Source organism: Macaca nemestrina, chromosome 2 (assembly GCF_043159975.1).
Source record: "Macaca nemestrina isolate mMacNem1 chromosome 2, mMacNem.hap1, whole genome shotgun sequence".
In the NCBI taxonomy this organism is placed as follows: domain Eukaryota; kingdom Metazoa; phylum Chordata; class Mammalia; order Primates; family Cercopithecidae; genus Macaca; species Macaca nemestrina.
The window spans coordinates 36,821,765-36,848,133 of record NC_092126.1 but is presented as its reverse complement, the minus strand read 5'-3'; the positions used below and the strand labels follow the sequence as shown (position 1 = coordinate 36,848,133).

The 26,369-nt window shown below is 39.6% G+C and overlaps 1 protein-coding gene and 1 long non-coding RNA gene across 3 annotated transcripts in view; one reads left to right on the top strand and one right to left on the bottom strand.

The window, feature by feature from the left end:
* Positions 1–26,369, top strand: part of LOC105469888 (receptor like tyrosine kinase) — an 89,977-nt gene that overhangs the window by 22,314 nt on the left and 41,294 nt on the right. For both annotated transcript variants that reach the window (XM_011721465.3, XM_071090938.1), the window contains exons 2-6: positions 6,217–6,338; positions 17,143–17,242; positions 18,933–19,067; positions 21,229–21,282; positions 25,545–25,689. In XM_011721465.3, the coding sequence (XP_011719767.2) occupies positions 6,217–6,338; positions 17,143–17,242; positions 18,933–19,067; positions 21,229–21,282; positions 25,545–25,689 (556 nt within the window). The remainder of the gene's footprint in view (positions 1–6,216; positions 6,339–17,142; positions 17,243–18,932; positions 19,068–21,228; positions 21,283–25,544; positions 25,690–26,369) is intronic.
* Positions 12,157–19,680, bottom strand: LOC139361875 (uncharacterized). Its single transcript, XR_011619712.1, has 4 exons — positions 19,619–19,680; positions 16,811–16,923; positions 15,460–15,546; positions 12,157–12,243 (listed from the first exon to the last, which is right to left on the bottom strand). It is a non-coding gene; the product is annotated as an uncharacterized lncRNA (long non-coding RNA).

Here is a 26,369-nt window from a genome sequence, read left to right as displayed (position 1 = left end):
AATTTATTCCTCTTATCTAACTGTAAGTTCGTACCCACTGACCAACCTTTCCCCCTCCTCCACTTTCCCCTCCCCTCCTCAGTCTCTGGTAATAATTACTCTGCTCTATTCCTATGATACTAACTTTTTTTTTTTAAAAAAAAAGATTCCACATATGAGTGATATCATGCAGTATTTGTCTTTCTATGTCTGGCTTATTTCAGTTAACATGATGTCTTCCAGGTTCATTCATGTTGTAGCAAATGACAGAATGTCCATTTTTTTAAAAGTCGAATAATATTACATTGTGTACATTTACCATATTTTCTTTATCCATTCATTCTTTGTTGGACAGTTAGGTTGATCTCATATCATGGCTATTGTAAATAGTGCTACAATAAACATGGGAATGCAGATACCTCTTCAACATACTAATTTCATTTTCTTTTGATATATACACAGTAGTGCGATTGCTGGATCATATGGTAGTTGTTGTTGTTGTTGTTGTTTACCCCCTACACAGTCTTGTTCTGTCTTTCAGGCTGGAGTACAGTGACACAATCATAGCTCATTGCCGCCTTGAACTCCTGGGCTCAAGCCAGCCTCAGATCTCAGCCACCCAAGTAGTGAGGACTACAGGCATACATCACCATGCTTGGCTAATTGTAAACATTTTTTGTAGAGACAGTGTTTTGCTAATGTTGCCCAGACTGGTCTCATACTTTTGAATGGCCTAAGTGATCCTCTGTTCCCGGCCTGCCACACACTGGGATTACTGGCATGAACCATCATACCTGGCCTTACTTTTAATTTTTTAAAGAACCTCCAAAGTCAGGCCAGGCACAGTGGCTCACGCCTGTAATCCCAGCACTTTGGGAGGCTGAGGCGGGTGGATCACGAGGTCAGGAGATCGAGACCATCCCGGCTAACACGGTGAAACCCTGTCTCTACTAAAAATACAAAAACAAAATTAGCTGGGCATGGTGGCGGGCACCTGTAGTCCCAGCTATTTGGGAGGCTGAGGTGGGAGAATGGCGTGAACCCGGGAGGCGGAGCTTGCAGTGAGCTGAGATCGCACCACTGCACTCCAGCCTGGGCGACAGAGCGAGACTCGTCTTAAAAAAAAAGGGCCTCCAAAGTCTTTTTCGTAATGGTGTACTAGTTTATAATCCTACCAGCAGTGTAATAGCCATCCTAACTGGAATGAGGTGGTATCTCATTGTGGTTTTAATTTTCATTTTAAGGTGTTTTTTTTCTGTATATTTATGCATCTAGTTGCTTTATATCTCTTGTTGAAAATACTAAAATTAAATTGCTTTGGTTCCTCTTCCAAGGCATTTTCATTTTCAAGATTGTTGTTGGCATGTAAATTTTGTGATTAATTTTTCAAAAAATCTCTTGAGATTTTGATTAAGATTACTTTGAATCTGCAGATCAATATGAGAGACTTGACATCTTAACAGTATTGAGGCTTATCTAAGGAGAATTGTACAGTATGGCTTTCCACTTTTTAAGGTCTTCTCTAATTTTTCTTAGCCATGTTTTACAGTTTTCAGTGTAGCGATCTTACATAGCCTTAGAGTTATTCCTAGGTCCCTGGTATTTTTTAATGTTACAGTATTGACTTTTTAAGTTTTATTTTCTAGTTGTTGCTAATATAGAAATACAATTGATTTTAAAGTATTGGCTTTGTATTCGGAGACCTTGCTAAATTCACTAGTTGGTTTTAATAGTATTTTAGTAGATTTCATAGTGCTTTCTATACATACCATTATGTCATCTGTGAACAATGACAGTTTTGCTTCATCCTTGTGCTTTTTATGTCTGAATACATTGGCTAGGACCTCCAGTACAAGGTTGAATAGAAGTTGTGGACGTGGACATCTTTGCCTTGTTTCTGATCTTAGGTATAAGGATTTAATAATTCACCATTGAGTATGATATTAGCTCTAGGGTTTTTTTTTAATGTTCTTTACCAAACTGAGAAAGTTTCTGTCTGTTCCTAGTTTGTTGACAGTTTTTATCATTAACAGGCTTTGAATGTTGTCAAATGTTTTTTCTCTATCTATTGAGATGATACGGGTTTTTATTTTGTTAATGTGGTAAATTATACTGATTTTTAGAAGGTTAACCTTTCATATATACTTGGTCATGATGTGTTAATCCTTTTATGTATTCTTGTATTGAATTTGCTAATGTTTTGTGGAGAATGTTTTAATCTATGTTCATAAGGGATGTTGTTCTGTAATTTTCTTTTCTCATAATGTTTTAGTAAGTTTGTATCAAGATGATGCTGCTGGCCTCATCAGATGACTTAGGAGGTATTCTCTTCAACTATTTTCTGACAGAGTTTATGTAAGATTGGTGTGGTGTCTTCCTTAAATGTTTGATAGAATTCACTAATGAAGCCATCTGGACCTGGAGCTTTCTTTTGGGATAGGTTTTTAATTGTTTGAAATTTTTATTTCTTTTAGTTTGGTGAATTTTGTTTTTAAAGGGTTCTTGTTTCATCTAATTTGTTTATTTTATTGTCAAAGTTGTTTATACTAATCTTTTTATCTTTTTAGCATCTATAGGATTTGTAGTAATATTTCATTTTCATTACCAGTATTGGTGATTTGTGTTTGGTGTTTTTTCTGTTTTTTCCTTGATCAGTCTTGTGAAGTGTATTAATCTTTTCAAATAATACTCTTTTGGTTTCATCCTTATAGTTAATATCTTTATCATATGGTGTTTGATCAAGGAAGGTAGCCTCTATGATTTTGGTTTGAATCTGTTTTTATATTTAAAAAAATTTTAAATATATGTGGTCTAATTCATGATTAATCCCCCCTCACTTTTTCATGTCCCATAATTATATGTTCAGATCATCTATGTCCACACTCAATTTGTATCTGTTTTGATCTTATTTTTTAAAGAGAGAGGGTCTTGTGTTACACAGACAGGAGTGCAGTGGTGTGATCATAGCTCACGGTAACCTCAAATTCCTGAGCTCAAGCCATCCTCACGCCTCCTGAGTAGTTAGTACTACAGGTGTGCACCACCACTCCCAGCTATTTTTTAAACAGTTTTTTATAGAGATGGGTTGTTGCTGTGTTGCCCAGACTGGTCTTGAACTTCCAGCCTCAACTGATCCTCTTGCTTCAGCCTCCCAAAGAGCTGGGATTACAGGTGTAACACTATGCCTGATTGTTCTGATCTTTTGATTTCTGAGAGGATGTTAGTTTCCATTTGTGGTTGTGGATTTGTGTTTCTTTTTGCCTTTTTGTCCTGTTGGTTTTTACTTTCTGTATTTGGAGCCCTTTTTTTTCAGTTGTACTACTGTATCCTCTTGTGGTTTTTATTAATATGAACTCATTAATACATTTTATATTAATACAATTATTTTGAAATCCTTTCAACTTGAGTTCTAGTTTGTCTCATGTCAATACTGCCTCGTGTAACTTTCTTCTTTTTATTTATCTGACATATATTTCTAACTAAACAGCACCTATCTAGACTAGAGTAAGACCCAGACTTAAGAAAAAAGGCAAATTTAAATTATTTACAATTTTTCCTCTAATGCCTTTCTCCAACACCACCAATCCTCCATTCCTGGATATTTGCTAACACTCCTGCCAGCAGGGAGAGGCTTTTGCAGAAGGGTCTACATTTCTCTCTCTGCTTTCAATATCTTTTGTAGGATAAATAAAAGCAGTACTACCCAGCTAGTGCTGTGGGTGGCAAGCCACCCAGGTGCTGGGGCAAGAGACTGAAGGCACAAGCTGTTCCAGTATAATAAAGAAAATGTATGGAACAAGAATAGTTATACTAGAAATAGAATGTAGATATGATTACATATGAATATTATTAATCATTAGTTTGTAGCATTACTCTTTATTCCAATGTTATAATAATCTGTCTTCTACAATTATAACCTAGGAAAAACCAGGCCATACAGAGATAGGAGCTGAGGGGACATGGTGAGAAGTGACTAGAAGATAAAAGTGTGAGCCCTCTGTCATGCCCGGATAGGGCCACTAGAGGACTCCTTGGTCTAGCGGTAACACCAGTGCCTGGGAAGGCACCGTTACTTAACAGACCTTGGTCTTGTGGTAGTGCCAGTGCCTGGGAAGGCACCGGTTACTTAGCAGACCAGGAAAGGGAGTCTCCCTCTTCCCCGGGGGAGTTAGAGAAGACTCTGCTCCACCACCTCTTGTGGAAGGCCTAACATCACTCAGGCCCACCTGCAGTCATCTGGAGACCTAAATGTCTCCCTGCGATGCTATGCTTCAGTGGTCATGCTCCCGGTCCACTTTCACGTTCCACCCTGTACACCTGGCTCTGCCTTCTAGGTAGCAGTAGCAGAAGCAGAATTAGTGAAAGTATTAAAATCTTTGATCTCTCCGAGAAATGCATAGAAGAAATAATGACGTAAGCTGGCCCCTCTCTGTCTCCACCTAGGCTACCAAATAGGGAAGGGCCGCCTGTTTGTTGGACACATGACTCACATGACCTTACCTATCACTGGAGATGACTCACACTCCTTACCCTGCCCCCTTGCCTTGTGTACAATAAATAACAGCACAGCCAGGCATTCAGGGCCACTACCGGTCTCCGCATCTTTGTGGTAGTGGTCCCCGGGCCCGGCTGTCTTTTTTTCTATCTCTTTGTCTTGTGTCTTTATTTCTATGATCTCTGGTCTCCACACACAAGGAGAAAAACGCACAGGCCCTGTAGGGCTGGACCCTACAAGTGCAGCAACTTCCCCCTATGTAGCATGCCTTAAATTTCATTTCTGCATTAATGATTTTATTACATCTAGTTCAGAAACGAGAAAACGAATTTTACAGGATACATACCTGTAGCAGAGTGATTGGTTTCTAGATCTCTATTCTTAGGAGGTATGAGATCTCCATCTTGACCTCTCTGCATACTGTGAGGTTTCAGACCCCATAGTGCCGGCTCAGTAAATGTGAAATTTGCATTTTGGCTGTTGTCATCAGTATCTTTTCCCCCTCTAACTTGTGGAATATATATGTCATGTATTACTAGAGGGACACCTGGATAGAACTTCAAATAATAGTAAATCAATTCAAGAGAAAGTTACTCCCTGCTTTTAGTCTTTCAGTTCCTTGGATGATCATGGGGAAATCCTGTGTGAGTTTTTTTATTTTTATTTTTTACATTTCTCAAATGCTTGATTATACCTCCCTCCTCCCTTTTTATAGACAATGAGCTAGGCTCGAGCTCACTGCCTTCTTGGTAGGCACCAGAATTGAGCTAGAATTTAGTACATTTGTTTTGTTTTTCTTTTGTTTTTGGATAACTTTTTTTTTTTAACAGTAACTGTTGATTTGCCACTGAAAAGTAGTGTTTAAATTTTGCCTTACAAATTCTTATTTTAACAAATTAAATGAGTTTTAAAGAAAAATATTAAATACAGGTAGGATAAAAGAGTGTGACAAAATTGAGAGCCTGATACATTTGGGAGATTGCATGTGCCCTGGTTGAGAAGGTGGTATGGGAGTGAGTGAAACTTGGGAGTCACTTCTCTGGCATTCCAGGCTCTTCATTTATTTTTGTTTTGTCTGTAGTACTAACCTCTTGGTTAACAAGTGTTTATGTTTTGTGCAGAGAGCTGTGTCCTGCAGATACCGTGAAAAACATAGTGTTCTTCCCTTTGTAGTCTTGGTAGGCAAGACAGCATGTGCCTGCAAGACACCTGGTGCAAGTGTGTACCATGGTAAATGCTATCGGAACAGCAAGGACCTTGTGTTGTCAGAGGAAGCAGAGGTCATCTCTGGCTGGGGGCTTGAGGCTTGGCTCAGGCTTATATTTTATCTGAGGCGCCTTTCTCCCTTTCATTTTGAATCTCCCTTCCTAAGTCTACATAAATTTTTTGGGAAAAGGGGCATTTCTTTGTAGCTGTTACTCTAAGAAGCACTGTGTCCAGAAGAAAGAACATCACACTGGCCCTGGGAAGACAGAGTGGCTGCCAGAGTTCTAGTTCTAGCACACCTGTTTTCGGCTGGATAACTGCTTAATTGTTTCAAGTCTCAATTTCTTCATCTTTCTTGGTGATGATAAAACCGTGTGTCTTTCTTGCTTCATAAGGCAGCCCATGGGAGGGCCATTTGTGATGTTCATTTGCTTATCAATATTATCTTCACTCTATTATTTGTATTTGAAATACTGATAGGGATGATTCTGAGGGTATTTTAAGTGTTTAATTATTTTTTTCCTATTTTTTTCTAGGTCTTGATGCAGAACTTTATTATGTGAGAAATGACCTTATTAGTCACTACGCTCTATCCTTTAATCTGTTAGTACCCAGTGAGACAAATTTCCTGCACTTCACCTGGCATGCGAAGTCCAAGGTAAGAGAGTGACTAACCACAGACATCATGACAGGGTCACCCAGCCACAGAGGCAAGGGCTATGTTTGAGGACTGGGCTGCCATCTGTACCGAAGGGTCGGCCGGTGATGCGATATAATAGTACTGTTTTCAGATTTATATTTCAAATACTTGGCCTATTCCTCTAAAATTTCTCGAATCCTTTAAAACGAAGGTGGCTGTCATTTAATTGATTAGCATATGACACAACACTTACATCCTTTTAGGCTCTTCAAACAGAGATCCAGACCTAGCTTGAAAAGGGTGAATTTGGACCCAATGATGACAGTGCTGCTGTGGTGAAATGATACGGGTGTAGGGGTGGGGATTGGTAAGACAGGCCTTTTAGACATGTTGGACAGAATGGATACAGTTCTCCCACTCATGGAGAAACAGTTTAAGAAAGGTACAGCAGATGCAGCCACCCATGTGTCCTGTGGCGAGGCTTGTTTACTCCTAAGGGCTAAATCCAATCACTTAAGAATCTCTCGCCTGGGCTACTTGTTGCTGAATTCTTCACATTTGCTCTGACTGCCTGGGTCCCTCAAACTTAGTAAGTTTTCTCCTAAGTCAGAGAGTCGGAGGCTGAGCCTGGAGGTGCCTCCTATACCCAACCAACTTCAGTTTCTTTCATTGACTTTGTATATAGGCTTTTGAATAGGATTTTATTTAGGAAATAAAAATAATCTTGCTACTATAAATAAGAATACCTATTGTAGAGTTGTTTTTTAAAAAGTATTATAGAGTAGCGTCTGTCATGATATTTGCTGCAAGTTATTTAAATTGGCCACTTTAATATAGATTTTTTTAAATCTTCATTTTTTTTCTACTTAGAAAACAACAATGATTTTTGGGAAATTCAAATATTACAAAAATGTTTTAAGAACTCTAAGACTAGGCCTGGCATGGTGGCTCATGCCTATAATCTCAGCACTTTGGGAGGTCGAGACAGGTGGATCACGAGGTCGGGAGATCAAGACCATCCTGGCCAACATGGTGAAACCCCGTCTCTACTAAAAATATGAAAATTAGCCAGATGTGGTGGCGCACACCTGTATTCCCAGCTACTCAGGAGACTGAGGCAGGAGAGTTGCTACCCGGGAGGTGGAGGTTGCAGTTAGCTGAGATTGCACCACTGCACTCCCTCCTGGGCGACAGAGTGAGACTCTGTCTCAAAAAAATAAAAAAGAAAAAGAACTGTTAAGACTTTGTAGTTCTGTATTCAGAAGTAATTGTTTATGGTTTGGTATAACTTCTTCAAGGTCCCCTTTTTTTCCCTTTTTAAACAAAAAAGGGATTTTTAGATGTGTATGTTGTATAGTACTTTTTCCCCTACAGAATAACTTATCTAGGCATCTTTCTTTTTCTCTCACTCCTTCTCTTTAGTGGTTTTATAATATGATATTGTATGGATGTATGCTATATTGCTTTCTGTAAAGTACCTCATTGATGGGACACATGGATTTTTAATAGCATTTTATTATTTCAAACAATGCTTCCCTTCACTGTTACATAGTTTCCCTCATTTCATTTTGTAGGCAAAATCTAGGTAATGGGATGATGAAAACAATTGGTAGTTCATCTTTTATTGATGTTTCTACCTTTGCTATTTCTTTTATTTAAAAATTTTTCAACCTTTGCTTTTGATGAATATAGAAACAGAAAAAAATGTGTTAATGTGTATCCCTGTGTGTGTATATGTACATATATATGTGTGTGTATGTATATAAATATGTTAAGAACATCTTTGTTCAGAAGTTTTTGTGCACTTATGGCCTTATTTCTGAATAGTAAATTACTGCTAAGAGGTGAAATGGCTAGCCAATGCGTGTGCGTGTTTAAAACTTTGAAAGGTACTGCCAAATGTACCAGTGAATAAGTGCTTATTTTTGATCTTCATTTCCTAATACCAACATTTTAAGTATACTTGTTTGCCTTCCAATCTCCCTCTCCCTCCCGCTCCCCATATGTCAGTGTGTATTTTCTAAGAAAAAGGGCATTCTTTATACGACCAAAGTACAATGATCAAAACCAGGAAATTTGACATTATTATGTTATTATCTAATCCACAGTAGTCACATTTTATCAATTATCGCAACAATGTTCTTCATAGCCTAATTTTTACTAGTTGATGTCTCTTAGTTCCCTATCAGTCAGGAACAGTTCCGTAGCCTTTCTTTATGTTTTTTGACCTTAACATTTTTGAAACATATAGGCCAGTTATTTTGTAGAATGCCTCTCAGTTTGCGTTGTCTGAGGTTTCCTCATGATTAGATTCAGGAATATCTCTTTGGCAGTGATACCACAAAGGTGCTGTCCTTCCCAGTGCACAAGGTGCCAATTTGTCCTGTAACTGGTGGTGGTGACTCCGAACACTCTCCTCACCAGATTTCTCCCGTTGAGTTTTTCCCTTTATGATTAGTGTGTAATTTGTGGGGAGATAATTTGAAACTATCTTTTAACAAAATCTCATTCCTCATCACCCTTTCAACCTCTGCTTTTTGCGTCTGTTTTGAAACTAGTTTTGTATTTCAGCCTGTGCTGTGGTGAGAGCAGTGTGTTTCCTCTCCCTGGAAGAGGTCAGACCTACGCTGGATAACCATTCAGTAAGGCTGTTGTAGAAGGAATTCAAGTATTTCTGGAGTGGTTGTTACTGAATTTTAAGTTCCCTTGCAACTCTGAGGTCCAGTGTTTCTATGAACATCTTTCAGGCAGAGAAGCTTCTTATATTCTTCAAAAAATTGATAGCTAATTCTTTGTTATTATTCTTACCTTTGATGTTGATACATATAAAAACAAATAATAAATGTATTTCAAAATGGTGAAAGGTTTATTAGAGAATTCTGTTCTAGGTGCTTCTATTGACTTTGAGCAGAGTGTAAATATTTCTGGGCACACTTAGGAAAAAAGAATGCTGATATGAGAAGGTTTCCTGGGCAAGTGTATGGGTAGTGATTTGTGAGTACAAAGGCAATGTGGGAAGTGGCAGTCAGGACTGAACAAAATAAAACCTTCTTATACTGATTCCTTTAAAACAGTTAATATACACTGTTATTTGGAGTGAGCGCAGGGTCCTGACATTGCTGGTAATGGGTGTCTGAGTCTTAGGAGCCTGTTACAGGAGGATATTGGAGTGGGAGAGAGCAGGTAGGAGGGGCTCAGGTGAATATATATGTTTGAAGGGAAACCTGTGTTTGTGTGGTGCATTTTGGGTTAGGAGAAGCCTTGGTATAGCTGTAATTGTACTCCCATATCATTCACATTATTTTATAGCGCATAATTTCCAAGTTACTTCTTTGGCAGGTATAAATATCATTGTTAGTGCACATTTGGGCTGCCACTGTGGTATGATATGCTTTGTGAGGCAGAAGTTTCCTTATTTTTTTGGAGGGTATGACCATTTATTTACATGTCCAGGCCAGAAATGTAGAAGGGATCCTAGTTTCCTTCTCCTACACTTTCTAAATCTAGTTGATTCTCTCTAATAATTACATCTTAAATTCATTTCCTACCTCTCTTGTGACCCAATGCCTCACCCTTAGTTTGGGCCTTCATTGTTTCTTGCTGGGTTCAGAAGTGGTCTTCTAACTGGTCTCCTTTCCTCTGGACTGACCTCTCGTTGCACCCTCCACAAAGCCACCCTAGGCTTCTCTGTTGCTACCGGAATAAAGCTCTTGGTTTTGTCAGAGGCCTTTATGGTCTGGTCTTGGCCTTTCTTTTCTGCCTCCTATCTAGCCAGTCATTTAGTGTCATTTTTTTCTGTCTTGGAATTTCTTGAATGCTCTTTGATCTGTCACAGTGCTGCTGTTTGCCACAAATGCCCTTTCTTCATTCTTTACCTAAGTAACTCCTGTTTATCTCATAAAGCTGTGACCTGGTGTCACCTCTCCTCCAATGTGTCAGGTGCCCTTTTCTGTCTGCACGGTGCCCTTCTCCTCTCTCATAGCCCTAGTTATACTTTAAGAATATTATACTAGTTTGATTTTCTTTTCTTTCTCCCTCCTATATGCTGAGCACCTTAAAGGGTATCCTCTGTGCTTGGTATAGCACGTGGTACTTACTGCAGAAAAGATGTGCAGGTAGAAGCCACAGGGCCTGGCTCAACAAATGGGGAACTTCTGAGCAGTTGGGGCTTTTCAGAGTTGGAATGTGTGGCTTTAGGAGTGGTGACTTTCCTATTTCTGGAAGTGTGAAAACATATAGGCTGGGTACACTCGACAGTAATTGCACAAATGGGATGTTTCAGATATTTTACTCTTAATAGAGTGAGGTTATAAATTTGGAAAAATGAGTGGGTTGAATATAAACCTAAACTGATTTATACCTGTAACAGGTATAAAAATTTAGAGGAAAGTAACCATCTTATAATTTTTTTTAGTAAAAAACTAAGGAAATATGTCTGTGTTAATCTAGTTTCAGGCTTCAGGCACTATTGCAGTTCCCAATTCTAGGTAATAATCTCTGGTGATTTTAGCACAGTTGATTATGTTTATTTATTTTAAAAATTAATCTTATGAGTAGATAATATATGCACATAGTAAAAATTTAAAAAGCATAAAGGGTATACAGTGAAAAGTAAGTCCCCTACACCTTCTGGTACCATCCCTGAGCAATCCAGCCACTTAGGTCCCCTTGCCTGAGTCAGCCAATGTTGCCTGATTCTTGTCTTTCCTTTAGAAATAGTTTGTGTGTATATAAGCATCCAGGTGTATATGTATATATACATCTTTCAACAACTAACATACCACATACTTTTCTGCAGTTTGCAGAGCACTGAACGATATCCTGGTCAAGGATCTCTGTCACTTGATACAGAGTTGTACTTTTTCCCCCTTCAAATGGCTGTATTATTTATTATTATATGGTTGTACTTTGGTTATTGATCAGTTCCTGTGAGGAAATTAAGACCCAGATTTGGAAAGGGACTTGCTTAAGGTAGGAGAAGTAGGGTTAGAGGAAGCAGAAGATAGAGATGACCTGAAATGGGAAAGTCACACATGAGGGCAGGGGAGGCTTGATGAAGGGTTTGTCACCTGATCATTTAACCCTGAGGTGTAATCATGAACTTTCAGAAGGAAACTTTTCAGAAGGAAAATTAGATGAAGCTCTAATTACTTCATCGGAAACCCTCGGTTCTTTCTTTAAGGTTTTGCCAGAAGATGAAATATTTGCTTCCAGAGATCTCCTGGCTCCCTGGCATATGTCGGTTCAACATTATAGATATTTTAACATTAGTTTTCCCATATCACAGCTTCTGGTAATAGTGTTTCTCAGTGTTTACGCGGTTTTGTCTTGCCGCACAGATTGTGGTCTCTTCAGGGGCTTGAAGCTGTCTTACTCTAAGTGCATAGGTCACACATGCCTTAGCGAGTGGTCAGGAAAGACCATTGTGTTAATTGCATTTTGAGCTGGGAGTAGAACTCTGGTATTGCTTCTTTTTCACAGGACCACACACTTAAAAGCAGGCTACTGAGAGGCTTTAACAGATAATTAGTTTCTTCTGTATTCCAGCACATTCCCCAATATCCAGGAAAAACATGTAACTGTGTCTGTTGAGTGTCAGTAGCTTTTTTTTTTTTTTCTTTGAGACAGAGTCTCACTGTGTCACCCAGGCTGGAGTGCAGTGGTGTAATCTCAGCCCACTGCAAGCTCCGCCTCCCGGGTTCACGCCATTCTCCTGCCTCAGCCTCCCGAGTATCTGGGACTATAGGCGCCCGCCACCACGCCAGGCTAATTCTTTTGTATTTTTAGTAGAGACGGGGTTTCACCATGTTAGCCAGGATGGTCTTGATCTCCTGACCTTGCGATCTGCCCACCTCGGCCTCCCAAAGTGCTGGCATCACAGGCACGAGCCACTGCATCTGGCCGTCAGTAGCTTTTTAGATACCTGAAAAGCAAAAATTTGCCAGGATGTAGCAGAATATTCCCACTCCCCACCCTCACCGCGTGGCTGTTCTCTGCTTTCAGGAATTCATCATCATTTTCTAGGAGTTGCAGGGAACTTGTCCAGAGTTCCAGCAGACACCGCTGGAGGCCAGCGGCTGTGTCCTGTGCAGAGTGAGGTTTCTATGAGAAAGGCATTACTTCTAGTAAGTTCAGAGAAATTAAAGGGCTATTTAGCTGTAGACAAGTGTATTCACTTTAAATCTGTACTCTCTGTGTTCCAGAAGGAAATGGCTTTACTTGCCAGCTTCCTACTTGTAATTGCCATTTGTTTCCAAGTAAGGGAACATAAGCAAAAATGTTTATTTTTCAGTTTATTCAAATGTTTATATTTTTGGTAGTTTCTGTTTTTTTTTTTTTTTTCCTTTTCTTTTCTTTCTTTTTATTTTTTTTCCTTTTTTTTCTTCTTTGAGACTGAGTCTCACTGTGTCACCCAGGCTGGCATGCAGTGGTGTGATCTTGGCTCACTGCATCCTCCGCCTCCCGGGTTCAAGTGATTCTCCTGCCTCAGCCTCCCGACTAACTGGGATTACATGTGCCCACCACCATGCCCACCTAATTTTTGTATTTTTAGTAGAGACGGGGTTTTACCATGTTGGCCAGGCTGGTCTAGAACTCCTGGCCTCAAGTGATCCACCTGCACTGACCTCCCAGAATGCTGGGATTACAGGTGTGGGCCACCAGGCCTGGCCTGTAGTTTCTTTTCTGAAGTATTTTGGCTCACTCTACACCCTGATAAACAACTACTGTTCAAATTGCTTTGTCCCAGTAGACTGTACATTTAACTTTTGAGCAGATCTGTTTCATTAAAGGATTATTGGCAAGTGAGAGTCCTTACAGATTGATACATGCCCAACTAGAGAAAATTGGATTTCAATAATTGGAAATTTCTTCTCTAATCCCAGAAACTGCAGTTTTAAAATTTATATCCTAAAGACTACAGAGGGAAAAGAGAACTACCTTGTGAATGCCCCCCATTTTTAGACAGTTCCTCAAAAAAGGAGCCAGCAAGCAGGCGTCCACAGTTTCATGCTTCATATTCCTCTAAGCTGCTGATAACGACCAAAGGGGCTGCCTTCTCAGATCTCCTCCTCAGCCCTTTGCACCTCTCCCTGTGCCCTCACTGGCCAGCTACACTCACAACCTTGTGTCCCTTCCTTCTCTCCTCCTTTTCACCTTGCCACACTGAAATGCTCAGGTGCCAGTCTTACCCCTTTTTTAACTGCAGTTAGTGCCCTGGACCCCTTTGCTAGACCCTCTCTGCTTCCTTAGGGGTTCTGGTCTCTGGTCTGCTGCTTCTCTCCTTGTGATAACTGAGACCTGTGATAAAGGAGACAGCAAGTTTCTGGGGAAATAGTAAGTGTGGCTTTGAATTTGTTAAGTTGGAAGGCTGTAGGATAATTAAGTAGATTTGCCTAGTAGGTAATTGGACACTTGGGAGGGATTGAAGATAAAAGAGAGTGAGAGAAATGGATGATTAAGATATTCTGTCAGTGGTGAAATGGGCTAGAACCTAGTGTACTAGGAGAGAAGGATTTACATTTGGAGAGGAAAATGGACCTTTCCTTGGGAGTGGAATGAAAAGAATGGATGCTCTAACAGATCTGCTTGGGTGTTGAAAAGAAAGGCGAAAATGGAGTTCCTCTGTGCTAGTGGAAAGGGACAAAAACATTGAGTGTGAGGAGGCGGGGAAGGTCTGTAAGGTTGGAATAAGACTAGGGAAGAGAGGGTCAGTGAGGAAGGGATTGCTGAGCGGAACTAAAGGCCTCCCCTGAGACTGGAGGTCATAGTTGTGTAAGAGCTCCTTCTCTGTAGGATGGATTTCCTTCAGCAGTGCCGAGCAGCAGGAGTAGAGTAAGGGGTGGTCAGGATGCTGGAGCTGCCCTTTGAGAGTTTGGAAGGAGTGAACCAGCTGAAGGTGCCAATATGACTGTCAGTAATGTTGCCTTCTTTAGGGCTTAGGCTGTGGGAAACATAAAACTAGGTGTTTGTGGCTATACTGGAGAGAAGGGAAGTGGCTTTAACTGGCTACTGCATCCTGTTAGGAACACAGCTCCTGGCTCATAAATGTGCCTCATAAACTTTGGCTGACTTGGAGTGATGGAGTCAGAACTGGTTTTGTAGGAATCAGAGGTGGTGATGGGATCTTTGATAGAATGGCATTTTTGCATTTGTTTTGGTTATGAAGTAGTTCTTTAGTGTGTCAGGATATTGAATACTGAATATTGAAGCCAGGGAGAACATAGAAGGACACCAAGGCCTCTGCGAGTCCTGTGTGGGTCATTGGTGTTGATGGCATGAGAAATAGCCATTATGAGTAGAAGCTGTGAGCTTCAGCTGGGCACGGTGGCTCACGCCTGTAATCCCAGCAATGTGGGAGGCCAAGACAGGTGGATCACTTGGGGCCAGGAGTTCGAGACCATCCTGGCCAACATGGTGAAATCCTGTCTCTACTAAAAATACAAAAATTAGCTGGGCATGGTGGCGTGTGCCTGTAGTCCCAGCTACTTCGGAGGCTGAGGCAGGAGAATCGCTTGAACCCAGGAGGCAGAGGTTGCAGTGAGCTGATATCACGCCACTGCACTCCAGCCTAAGTGACAGAGTGATACTCGGTCTCAAAAAAAGAAGTTATGAGCTTCAGAGTAGAGGGGATTTGCATGAGGGCATGAGGAAGGGATGTCTGGGAAGGACCTAGTGATCCTAAAGAGTGTTGACCCTACTGTCTAGGCCCTGAGGGTCGGGTGTTATAGGAACTGAATGATAGAAGAACAGATGACTTCTGAGAAAGCCAGGTTGTGGGAGAAGGTGGGAAGACATTTGTGAAGAGGCAGAGAGTGTAGGAGGTTGTTCTGAATAGGGAGGTTCTCAGAATGGGGGAAGAAACAGAAGGCCTGCAACAGTGTTTTTGACAGACCCAGGAGGTTTCGTGTCAGAATCCCTGGGGCCAGCAGTGGGCTGATGATTATGAAGAAGGGCAGCATGGCAGTAAGGTGGCTGTTCTGGAATGACTGCTGATGCCGCTGATGTCTGCATTGATCAGAGGAGACTTGTGCCAGGCTAACAGTTAGGTGTATTACGTTAATGATCCTATTTGATCCTCATAACATGTATTACCCTCATTTTACAAAAAAATGGAAACTCAGAGAAGTTACTAATTTACCTGAGGGTCACATGGTCTCATGGTTCCGAACCCAGTTCTTGCTGGCGGTGCTGGTTTCTTTTGTGCACCTACCCTTCATGTATAGTCCTGTTCAGAGAGAGCATGGGTGTAGGGATGTATAATGAATGCATTCTTTGATGATGTATTGCTGGAAAGCTTGCTCATTCCCTGCCCAAACTTGCTTGACTGTGGCTCTGTAGCACCCCCTGGTGGCAGCAATGGTATTGTGGTATGCTAAGGTGAATGTGAACACTTTGTAGCCAAGGTACCTCTAAGTCACTGATGTGCTGCAGCAAGAACATTTCCTTTGTTGGGAATGTGGCACTTATCAAACACAGCCTTTAACAGTTGTTTATGTACCTATCTTAACTGCAAAGGAAGAGTTTAATGTTTGTATACCCCTACAGTGTTTAGCTAAGAGACTTTAAATACAGTGTGAAAGGAGAAACCCCAAGGGGAATCAAACTCTAGATTGAGCCCTTCTTATTCATGGGTAACAACGCCTTCCACCGTAGCCCAAGCGTAAGGGCCATCCCTTCCCTTATATCTGGGATGATACTCTTTCCCTCTTTTCTTTCATCTTTATTATGTACCATTTCATTAGCTTTATTCACCAGCATGTATACATATTTGAATATCTCATCTAAAAACGAAGAAAGAAAAGCTTTGGAACACCCCCCACTTCACCATCTGTCTCCCATTCTTCCAGTTAAGTTTCTTGAAGAATGGCTTATCGAATGTCTTTCTTCCCACTCTTTTCCCAACCTGCTGCCTCATGGCTCTGCAAATCTCAGTCTGCCACCAATGACACCTTTTGTGACCACCGAATGGCAGAGGGATACCATACGTATCAAGAACCTGTGGGCAGGGCAGAGAGTGATGTGAACTGTAGGACCTCATTGAAGGTCTTGATGCTGGCAGCCATTCTGAATTTCAGCTATTGCTTTGCAGTTTGAGCTGCTTCTTTCATGAACTCTCCATAGCAACAGAGCCATAATTATTGATGTTGATTGGTTCTATTAAGCCGCATTGGGTAGGCCAGGTATTGATAGATAATATTGGTGTTTTAGAGACGTTTCATGGGTTGCCTTTCTTCCCTCTGGATTCTGAATCACTTCTCAAGTTAAATGGGGATCTAAATATGAACTTCCTTTTTGGTGGGAGCAAGACTAGAGGATGTGACTTAGATATTCTATGAGAAATCTACCTTGGCATCTGCTTATTGTGTGAGTGGGTCTGCAGAGCAGACCTTCTTCTACCAGCCACAAGGAGGCCCTCCGAGCTTGGCTTTCATTTATCAACCAGAGAAGACATTGGTAGCTATTTATGGTCTGTCAGTTACATATCTCACCGCTCTGGTTCTTCACATCTGGCTCTTCATGGCCTCTCTGTCAGTGCTGCATAGTCGTCAGCAGGATTTCTGACCCTAGATGGCAGGTTTTATGGAAGAGTGGTGGTCCTGTTCTGGACATAAAATAGAGGGTGGCTTACTGGATTGAATTTTTATCCAACTGAAAATTCTTGGGACTATTTCTGACAATTTGGATTTTTTTATAGCTAGATTATTTGTACATGTGAAAGGCTCATGCATTGATTAGTTAATGAGCTAATTAATGAAGTCAAGCTGATAGTATCTTTCTTCTTATCACAGGTCCGTTTTGCTTATTTCTGTCTATTTTACAGGTTGAATATAAGCTGGGATTCCAAGTGGACAATGTTTTGGCAATGGACATGCCCCAGGTCAACATTTCTGTTCAGGGGGAAGTTCCACGCACTTTATCAGGTAAGTGAGTTTCTTCAAAGACAGAGTTAACATACTTTTTCAACTGCATGCCCTGTGTTCCCAAAACAGAAGTTTAACTACTGATGAGTAATGTGTATTACTTGATAGGCATAAGATGTGTAAGTACTGTGAAAAGTAATTTTTGTAAATATTTGCACTGTGTTCTTAAACCATTCTCTCTTTTCTTTCCTTCTAGAACTCTCTGTGCTCAGCCCTCCCTCTCTCCTTTTCTGCATTGCTGATACTTACCTCCACATGAGTCCCTGTGTCTGATCTCGTTTCGCTTTGATTAGGCACCACATTCCACCCTGTGGCCCAGATGGTCTTTGCATGGTCATATTTGACCCTGTGACCTGAAGCCCATCAGTGCCCTCCACTCCCATCAGCTGAACATTCCAGACTCACCACCTTGTGTCCTGGATCCTTTACCATCTGCCCCTGTCTGCCTGTCTAGCCTTGTTGCTGCACTTGCCCGAGTTCTAGCAGTTCCAGACTACATGAAGTTCTGATCTTTAAGCCTTTGCATGTGCTGGTCTCAGTATTTGGGATCATCTTTTCCTCTTTCTGCTTGTGAACTCCTTTCTATTAATCCTACTCATTCTGCAAGACTCAAGATCTACACTCTTTTTCCTGCCACCTTCTCTTTCATTTGTTAACTTCTATTCTTCCTACCCCCTTGGAACCTTATATTTAACTGTTTTTGCACTGATTACATTATCTAGCAATTCCCTTGATGCTTAGCATAGAGTATGGCGCAGGATAGGCACTCAGTACAGTCAGAGTAAGTGAATAAATATCTTATTTACACCAATTTAACTACTTTTGAACTAACTTCTTAGGCTCTTTAAGTTGTAGTATTTGTAAGAAATGGAAATTTTTAAAAATTGAAAGTATCAGCCACAATAGTGTTGTGAAACTTTTTCTGGCAGTCATATTCACTGTTATCAGTCACATACATTAAGCTTGAAGAAAGCACAGGAAGGCTGCTTAAATTTTTGTGGGCAGTAAAGGAATTTAGAAATGCCCATATCTTTAATGCACTCATACAGATGGTAGAATGATATATTTTAAATTTGTAGGAAAAGAATCTTAAAGATTGGGGAAAAAATTATATGCACTGAAGTCTGTTATCCCATTGCTACAGTTATGAATTAAAATCAGTTTCTATTGAGAAAGGTGTTGTTTTTAAACTCATAGCTGAGAATTGATCAGATTCATTTACAGGTTTATATTTAATCTTTTTATGAAGAGCAGACATGCTTGCATTTTGGTGGTGAGTTGTCTTTCCATTTGATCATGTAATTTCTGTTGTTACTACTGCTGATGTGTCTGCTAAGGTTTGCCTGACGATCCTTTAGCTTTAGTGTATTGGAATAGCAGGACTTATGAGACAAAGTGATATATTAAAAACGATGAGCAAAAGTTGAAAACAATTATTTCTTCATTGATGTCTTGGTTTGTTCTTTAATACTAACTTTTATATCCACAATGAATTAAATGCTTAATGTCTAGAGGTGTGGTAGCCTGAAGATTTCTAAAAACTTCTGTTCAGTTACTTTATTTAAATGTATTATTTTTAGTTTTCTTGCAGCAAAAATAAGTAATTCTAAAATGTTTAAAAGAATCATTTTGGGGCATTAATGGTGATTTTTAGAAAATGTAAAATATTTTTCTTATTTTTTTTAAACAGTGTTTCGGGTAGAGCTTTCCTGTACTGGCAAAGTAGATTCTGAAGTTATGATACTAATGCAGCTCAACTTGACAGTAAATTCTTCAAAAAATTTTACCGTCTTAAATTTTAAACGAAGGAAAATGTGCTACAAAAGTAAGGAATTTATTTACCAAAATATGTTTTACGTATATGTGAGAAGGTGAAAAATAGAGTTTGTTGTTTTTTCACAGATTTGATTATGACCAACTCGTGATTATAGTTGCAAGTGAGAAAAGAACACTGACAGATGAAGTTTTGAGATAATCCCAGATAGTTGGTAGCCAAGAATCTCACTCAGGCCTCATTCAGTCCATGCTTTCTCAAATCTTTTGTCAGAATTGCTAAGATGTTTTCCATTAGGAATAGTGCTAAAATGATTGAAGAGGTAAAGAAATAAGAAAAATCTGTTGGGACTTCTGAGTAACTATGTTAATTGTGTTTCCCTTATCAAGTTACTTTTATGCAGAAGCATTGCTCTGGGGTGAAGACCTGGGTTGGAATGACAGCTCTGGTCTTTTCAGGATATTGGTACAAGTTCCTTAACGTCTCTGAAGCTCAGTTTCCTTCATCTGTAAAATGGGCATAATACCTGTTTCAGAGGTTTGTTGTTTTTACGATTCATTAAATCTAGCCTAAAACTTAGAATACCGTATGTGGGTACTTACCAAAGTTAGTTTTTTTTGGTTTTGAATTATAAACTGAAGAAATCAGAGTGGATATGAAAGAGTTCCAGCATGCTAGGTCATAAATCAAAGAATTTTGGAGTTCTCCTTACAAGTTTAGTTCAACACACTCACTGTAAGTTCCATAAAGCTAAAGTGACCCAAATTTACAAGGTCACATAGGTAGAATTGGTTAGCATCTAAGATGGGGGTGAGGGGAAATCCTTAAAAAAAACCTCCCAAACCCTAAGTGCTTACTATGTTCTAAGTGCTTGACAGATATTACACCTGTTTAATCCCTACAGCAACCCTAGGCAATGGGTTCTGTCATTGTTGTCATTTTCAGAAAAGGAAGCTGAGCTTCAGAGAATCTAGCTTGCCAAGATCAGATGGCTAAGTGGTACAGCTAGGATGCAGACCTGTTCTGTCAGTCTCTTTGTTAAACTGTCTTTTAATAAATTTCCCAATTGAAATCAGTGCTGAGTGTTATGAAAACACCTAAGGCCAACAAGTGAGTTGTAATGGCTAATGTCTGGGTACATGCCAATAAAAAAGCTTCACTACCTTTGAATAGACATTTTAAGAAAGAAAAGCTAGCATCTTTCAGCTTTAGTGTTTTGATACAATTTTCAGTTCTACTATATTCAGTTATGTACCAACTTCCATGTAATTTTAAAGACAAAGGAGATTTCAGAGACTCTTTAGTCCAGTGTGGTCATTATATGTTTGATATAAGGAGATTGGACCCTAGGCCACCTAGGTTACCACAGCTAGCCAGTGAGGAGTATAAAACATTCAGTTCGTGATCCTCAGAGAGATGGACATGACTGTACCATGGTGCTTCATGTTACTCTTAAAGGCAGAATGATAACCAGACTTGGTGTGGCCTCTGGATCCCACCAGTGCTAATATCTGCTAAGGTTAATGATCAACTGATACTCAAAATGATCATATACCTTCTCCATTTTCTTTAATATGTGTGTGAAATTAACATTAAAATTCTGTGTTGGAGTAATTTTCTATTCTGTTTTAGACTTAAGTTTTTCTCTGGCCCTCTATTTATTGGTCATGGTTTTGGCCACCCTAGTCACCCAGTTCAGGCTCATGACTTTTACTTTGTTATGTGATCCTAATGTTTTTATTTATCTGGTTTTCCAGCCTACTATATTTAAAAAACTGTCTGCAACAGAAAACATATCTGTACCATATGGAATGTTAGTAGGTGTTACTAGCAAGAAAAGTTTCCTTTATCATATGAGGATGGCAATTATGGATTAGACAAGTTTTGTGACCCCATGACTCCTTTTAGTCTTTACATTCTAATGTTCACTGTGAACCTCCAAAGAGACACTATAGTATGTGGCATTTCCCAAACTTCTTGACCACAGGAACATTTTCATTGAGCATCTAGAAGTAACACCCATTGGCTAACAGTGGTATAAAATATAGATTGATGACTGTAGTGGTGATTATCGGAATAGTAACGTAGCTTTCATTATCTTGCAACAAATACCTGTTGCTGAGTTCCAGCAATGTTCTGATAATTATTGTAATTAAGGATTTTCATGGAAAAGAGAATTTCTAAAGCATCATTTATCTCCTTTTAAATTCAGAACTTGAAGAAGTAAAAACTTCAGCCTTGGACAAAAACACTAGCAGAACTATTTGTAAGTGTTAATGTATTATCTTTATCCATTATTAGAAATGAAAAATGGTTGACTGCATATAAACATGATTGCATGAAGCTTGGAGGCCTCATGGTTTCCAGTTTGTCAAATGATAATGACACCATGCTGTTATTTTGCTGGTGCTTTGTAGACTGGTGGATAGGTCATGAAACCTAGAATATTGACTATTTTGAGAACTAAAATTTATACGTATTTTGTAACAAGTAAGCTAAAAAGTTTTACAAGCAAGAATATCGTATTTTTGAGTAGTCCTAATTAAAGTATGACCATGAAATATATGTAAGATCTTTATTAGCAGAGGGTTAGAAAATCTGGCTTGCAGTCTAGACCTAATCTTAAGCTAATTTCATCCAGGTGAAAGTGTAAGCTTAAAGATACTATGTTACTTAAAACTACAGAGCAGATATGTGAAGTAGATTTTTATTTTTTGGTATTGGTTGTGTTTAGATACTATTACAAACTTCTTTTTTTCTTTTCTGACATGAAGACATCATTGGGTCTTACTCTTCTTGGGGTTGTGTTATTAGCAGTATCTTAAAAGGATACTAGATTCTCTTCATGCAAGTAGACTTTTAAAAAATTGTTTTTCGAAAATTTCAAGTATATAAAAGTTCAGAGTACGCTTTGATGAACTCCACGTGCCCATCCCCCAACCTCAGTAATGATCAACACTTTGCCATCGTTCTTCCATTGATTCCCTCCTTTTGTGCTGGTTAGGGGTGGAGGAAAGTATTTTCAGGCACATCCTAGGCATCAGATTATTTCACCCGTAAATATTTCAGGGTGGATCTCTTTTAAAAGGGCCTTAAAAAAAGAAAAAACCACAGTCACCTAATACCTATTCATTTTGATTTGTCACATATAACGAAATTAACAGCAGTTGCTTAGTATCTCCAATAGATAGTCCATGTTCAAATTAACCTGATTGTCTTAAAAATGTCTTTTTTTCCCCCCTGAATCAAGATCCAAATGAAGCCTACACAACTGTTTGGGTGATATGTGTTTTGTTTTAATCAGAAACCACCAACCCTTTTATTAATATTACTTGTTTATTGAAGAAATTATATCATTTGTCCCATAGAATTTCCCACATTCTGCATCTTCCTGAAATCATTGAACATGTTTTTTTTTCTCTCTCTCTCTCTTCTGTAAACTGGCAGGTAGATTTTGCACTTGATTAGATTTAGATCTCTTTGGTAAGAATGGTCTATAGGTGGTACTCTGTGCTGCCTATTTTGTCTTTTCATCACCTTGGGAGGCACAGAGTATCTGGATGTCCCAAAGTAGATTTTTTTTTCCTGTAAAATAATGTGACATATTGTCTACTTGCTAGAGTATTTCTGAAAAGAAAGAAAAAAACATTAAAAAAAAGTCACTGTTGCCAAAGTTTACTTTTAAAATTCTGGTGACTTTGCCCATTTCTTTTATGCTAGTAGGATATTACTTCTCACAAAGAGCAGTATTGCATATTCTTGGCCTCTGTCTGTCTCTTCCTTGCTCCCTCTCATCTTCCCACCTTTTCTATTTATTCAGCCACCCAACACCTATGGAGAGTCTGTGGTGTGTTAGGTGGTATGACTGAAGCAGAGGACTAAACTGTGAGCAAATAGACCCTGTCCTCGGGGGTTTATAATGTAGTGGGAGAAATAGACAAGGCAATAGGCAGTGATAACAACATAGCGTGGCAAGCTATGATATGGCAAGCACAGGGGGATTTGGGAACCCAAGGATAGCTTCCTGAGAACAGTGACAGCTCTTCTGAGAGCTGAAGGGTGACCAGATGGTGGCAAATGGGGAATGGGAAAAATGCATAGGGAAACCTGGAATTTGGAGGTAATTGAGCAGGGTACATCTAGGGGGATCTGCCCAGCAGAGCTGTATCCTCGGCTCTGCTCTGGAAAGTATTTGGACAGCGCTGCTAACACATACCTCCAGAATTCAGAATTTTTTTCTGCCCCTCCCAAGACTGAATAGCTTTCCCATGGCATAAGGTAATTCTTGATGAAAGTCATGCCTTCATTCAGGCTACAGCCAAGTCTAGCTGCCCTAGAAGTCATTTGGTCTCTTTGCGTTAATCTGTTCTGATTTATTGTTTGTTGATTGAAAGTTTAAATTTTAGAAAAGTTTTATTTTTCTTATTTCCATGTGTTTTTGAAAGCTATAACTTTTATCTTTTATCCCAAAGTATCCCCAGAACTCCAAACTTCTGTATCTGTCAATTTAACATCTATGCATGGAGATATGAGGTACCTAGTTAGTAGACTAGGTACTCCAAATTTAACTTGGACAAAACTCCTGATTTTCACATCCCCAACCTGCTTATTTTTATCTTTGTAAAGGTACCCTTATCCAAGCTATCGCTTAAGCCAAAACTTTTCATTCTTCTTTTTCTTTCTACTTTGGTACAATCCATTTGTAAGGTCCGTTGACTGTGTTCCCAAATCCATTTACTTCTCATCTTCACTGTAACACTCTTGTTCAAGCCACTGCTCTCTCCTCGAATTACTCTGGTAACCTTCTAACTCGTTCCCTGCTTCTGCTCTTGCATTCTTCACACATCATGCAGTCACTTTTTGTTAAGTGGCCGTGTGAAATTGCTTTGCTTGAAACCTTGCAATGATCCCCCATCTCATTTAGGATAAACCCCAAATGCCTCAAGTTTTGTTCAGTAGAGTTATGATGTGAGTACTTGTGATCATATCTTGCATGAATCTCCAGGCACACCAGTTCTGCTTCTGTTTGCATCTTCCCCTCTGCCTGCTTCTATCATCTGTATCTTTGTTTCTGTGTGTTTTTTCTCAGTTTGCTTCTGTGTGTGTGTGTGTGTGTGTGGCTGTGTCTATGTCATTGGGTTATTTTCCCTCTTGCTGAGGCTTTCTGTTTGTCTCTCTTTCTTATTTATTTATTATTTTTGAGACGGAGTCTTGCTTTGTCGCCCAGGCTGGAGTGCAATGGTGCGATTTTGGTTCACTGCAACCTCTGCCTCCTGGGTTCAAGTGATTCTCCTGCCTCAGCCTCTTGAGTAGCTGGGACTATAGGTGCACACCATCAGGCATGGCTAATTTTTGTAATTTTTTTTTTTTCAGTAGAGATGGGATTTCACTATGTTGGCCAGGCTGGTCTCAAACTCCTGACCTCAAGGGATCCACCCACCTCGGCCTCCCAAAGCGCTGGGATTATAGGTGTGATCCACCGCGCCCAGCCTGCCTCTCTTTTTAAAATAATAGAAAGCCGAGTATCATTTTATTTAATGAATAGAGTCTTTAAAAACAGAAAAGCAAAACAATTTCTGTTACTCTCAAAAAAGAGTAAATGTTTTTTTTTTATAAACTTGTGGACCCTTCTGTCACTCAGTCTTCTGTGAGTCAGTGGTCCCTGGCAACAAAGCGATGTCTGATCCCTCTAACCCAAACATCATTGTTGAAGGGATAGGAAGAATATATAGATCTGCACTGTCTAGTATGGTGCCTGCTAGCCACATGTGACTTTCTAACTTAATTACAGTGAAGTCAAATTAAAACATCAGTTCCTCAGTTTTACTAACTACATTTCAGTAGCTTTAGTTGTATTTACATTTGAATGCTTAATAGCCACAGGTGACCAGTGGCTACTGTATTGGACAGTACTCTAGAGAACATTTTCGTCACTGCAGAAAGTTCTGTTGGACAGCACTGCTATAGTATATTTTATGCACTGGTATGTGTGTTTTATGTATACCATTTGTGAGTGACTATTATACTCATTAGCCAAAAATTCTATTGAAAAATTCTTTTTTTTTTTTGAGTTGTAGTCGCACTCTGTCGCCCAGGCTGGAGTACAGTTGAGCGATCTCGGCTTGCTGCAACCTCTGCCCCCGAGGTGCAAGTGATTCTCGTGCCTCAGCCTCCCGAGTAGCTGGGACTACAGGCGCCTGCCACCACGCCCGGCTAATTTTCATATTTTTAGTAGAGGCAGGGTTTCACCATATTGGTCAGGGTGGTTTCAAGGTGATCTGCCTGCCTTGGCCTCCCAAAGTGCTGGGATTACAGGCGTGAGCCATCACACCTGGCCTAAAATATCTTTTTTAAACTACAACAAAAACATCAAAAAAATTTTGTGAACTTACACCAATATGCTACTGGTAACTGATCTTACCAAAGAATGGGCACGTGAAAAGAACAGAATACTTATTTGTGTATATTGGATCACAAAGCAGTCATATTTCTTTAAAAAGCTAAATGTGCTTTTTGTTTTTATTTCAGATGATCCCGTACATGCAGCTCCAACCACTTCTACGCGTGTGTTTTATATTAGTGTAGGGGTTTGTTGTGCAGTAATATTTCTTGTAGCAATAATATTAGCTGTTTTGCACCTTCATAGTATGAAAAGGATTGAACTGGATGACAGGTATTGTACACATTTTGGGAAAGAAAAAAAATGAAAGCAGTTATTTGTATATGTGTGGGAGCCCGTACATACCAATGCGCAGTGGTGCAGGGGAAGGAGGGAGGATGACCAAGCCCCAGCCAAAGGAAAAATAAGATGACCTAATCACTGTCTCTGTGTTTCTCTGATTTTATTTTTATTTTTTAAAAATTATGAAGTCAGAAATTTGTTTTTTAGTTGTTGGGGAAGAAGTGGAGAACAAGTATGTTTTTTCTATTCCCTTTGACATGACTCTACTTCAGAACATTGCCTTTTCAAAATAGCCCTGTTTCTTCCTTCTAGCTCTTCCCTTCATCATTCTCCCAACCTTCTCTTCCTGCCTCCATCCAGTAAACATTTATTGTGCACCTGCTCTGATTTAAACCATTGGTTCTCAACCTGGTTACACAGTAGAGTCAAGGAGAAGCTTTTAAAACATGCTAGTATTTGGGTCCACCTTCCAGAGATTTTGATGCAAGTGGTTTGTGGTAGTATTTGGGGATCAGTATTTTTCATAAAGCTTCCTGGATGATTCTAATGTACAGCCAGTTTGAGATATACTGGGTTAGATACTATGCTGAGTGCTGGGAACAGACAGAAATAATGATATACTTCATAGTTTCAAGATTTAATCTTTTGCATTAACCTGTAATTATAAAAGT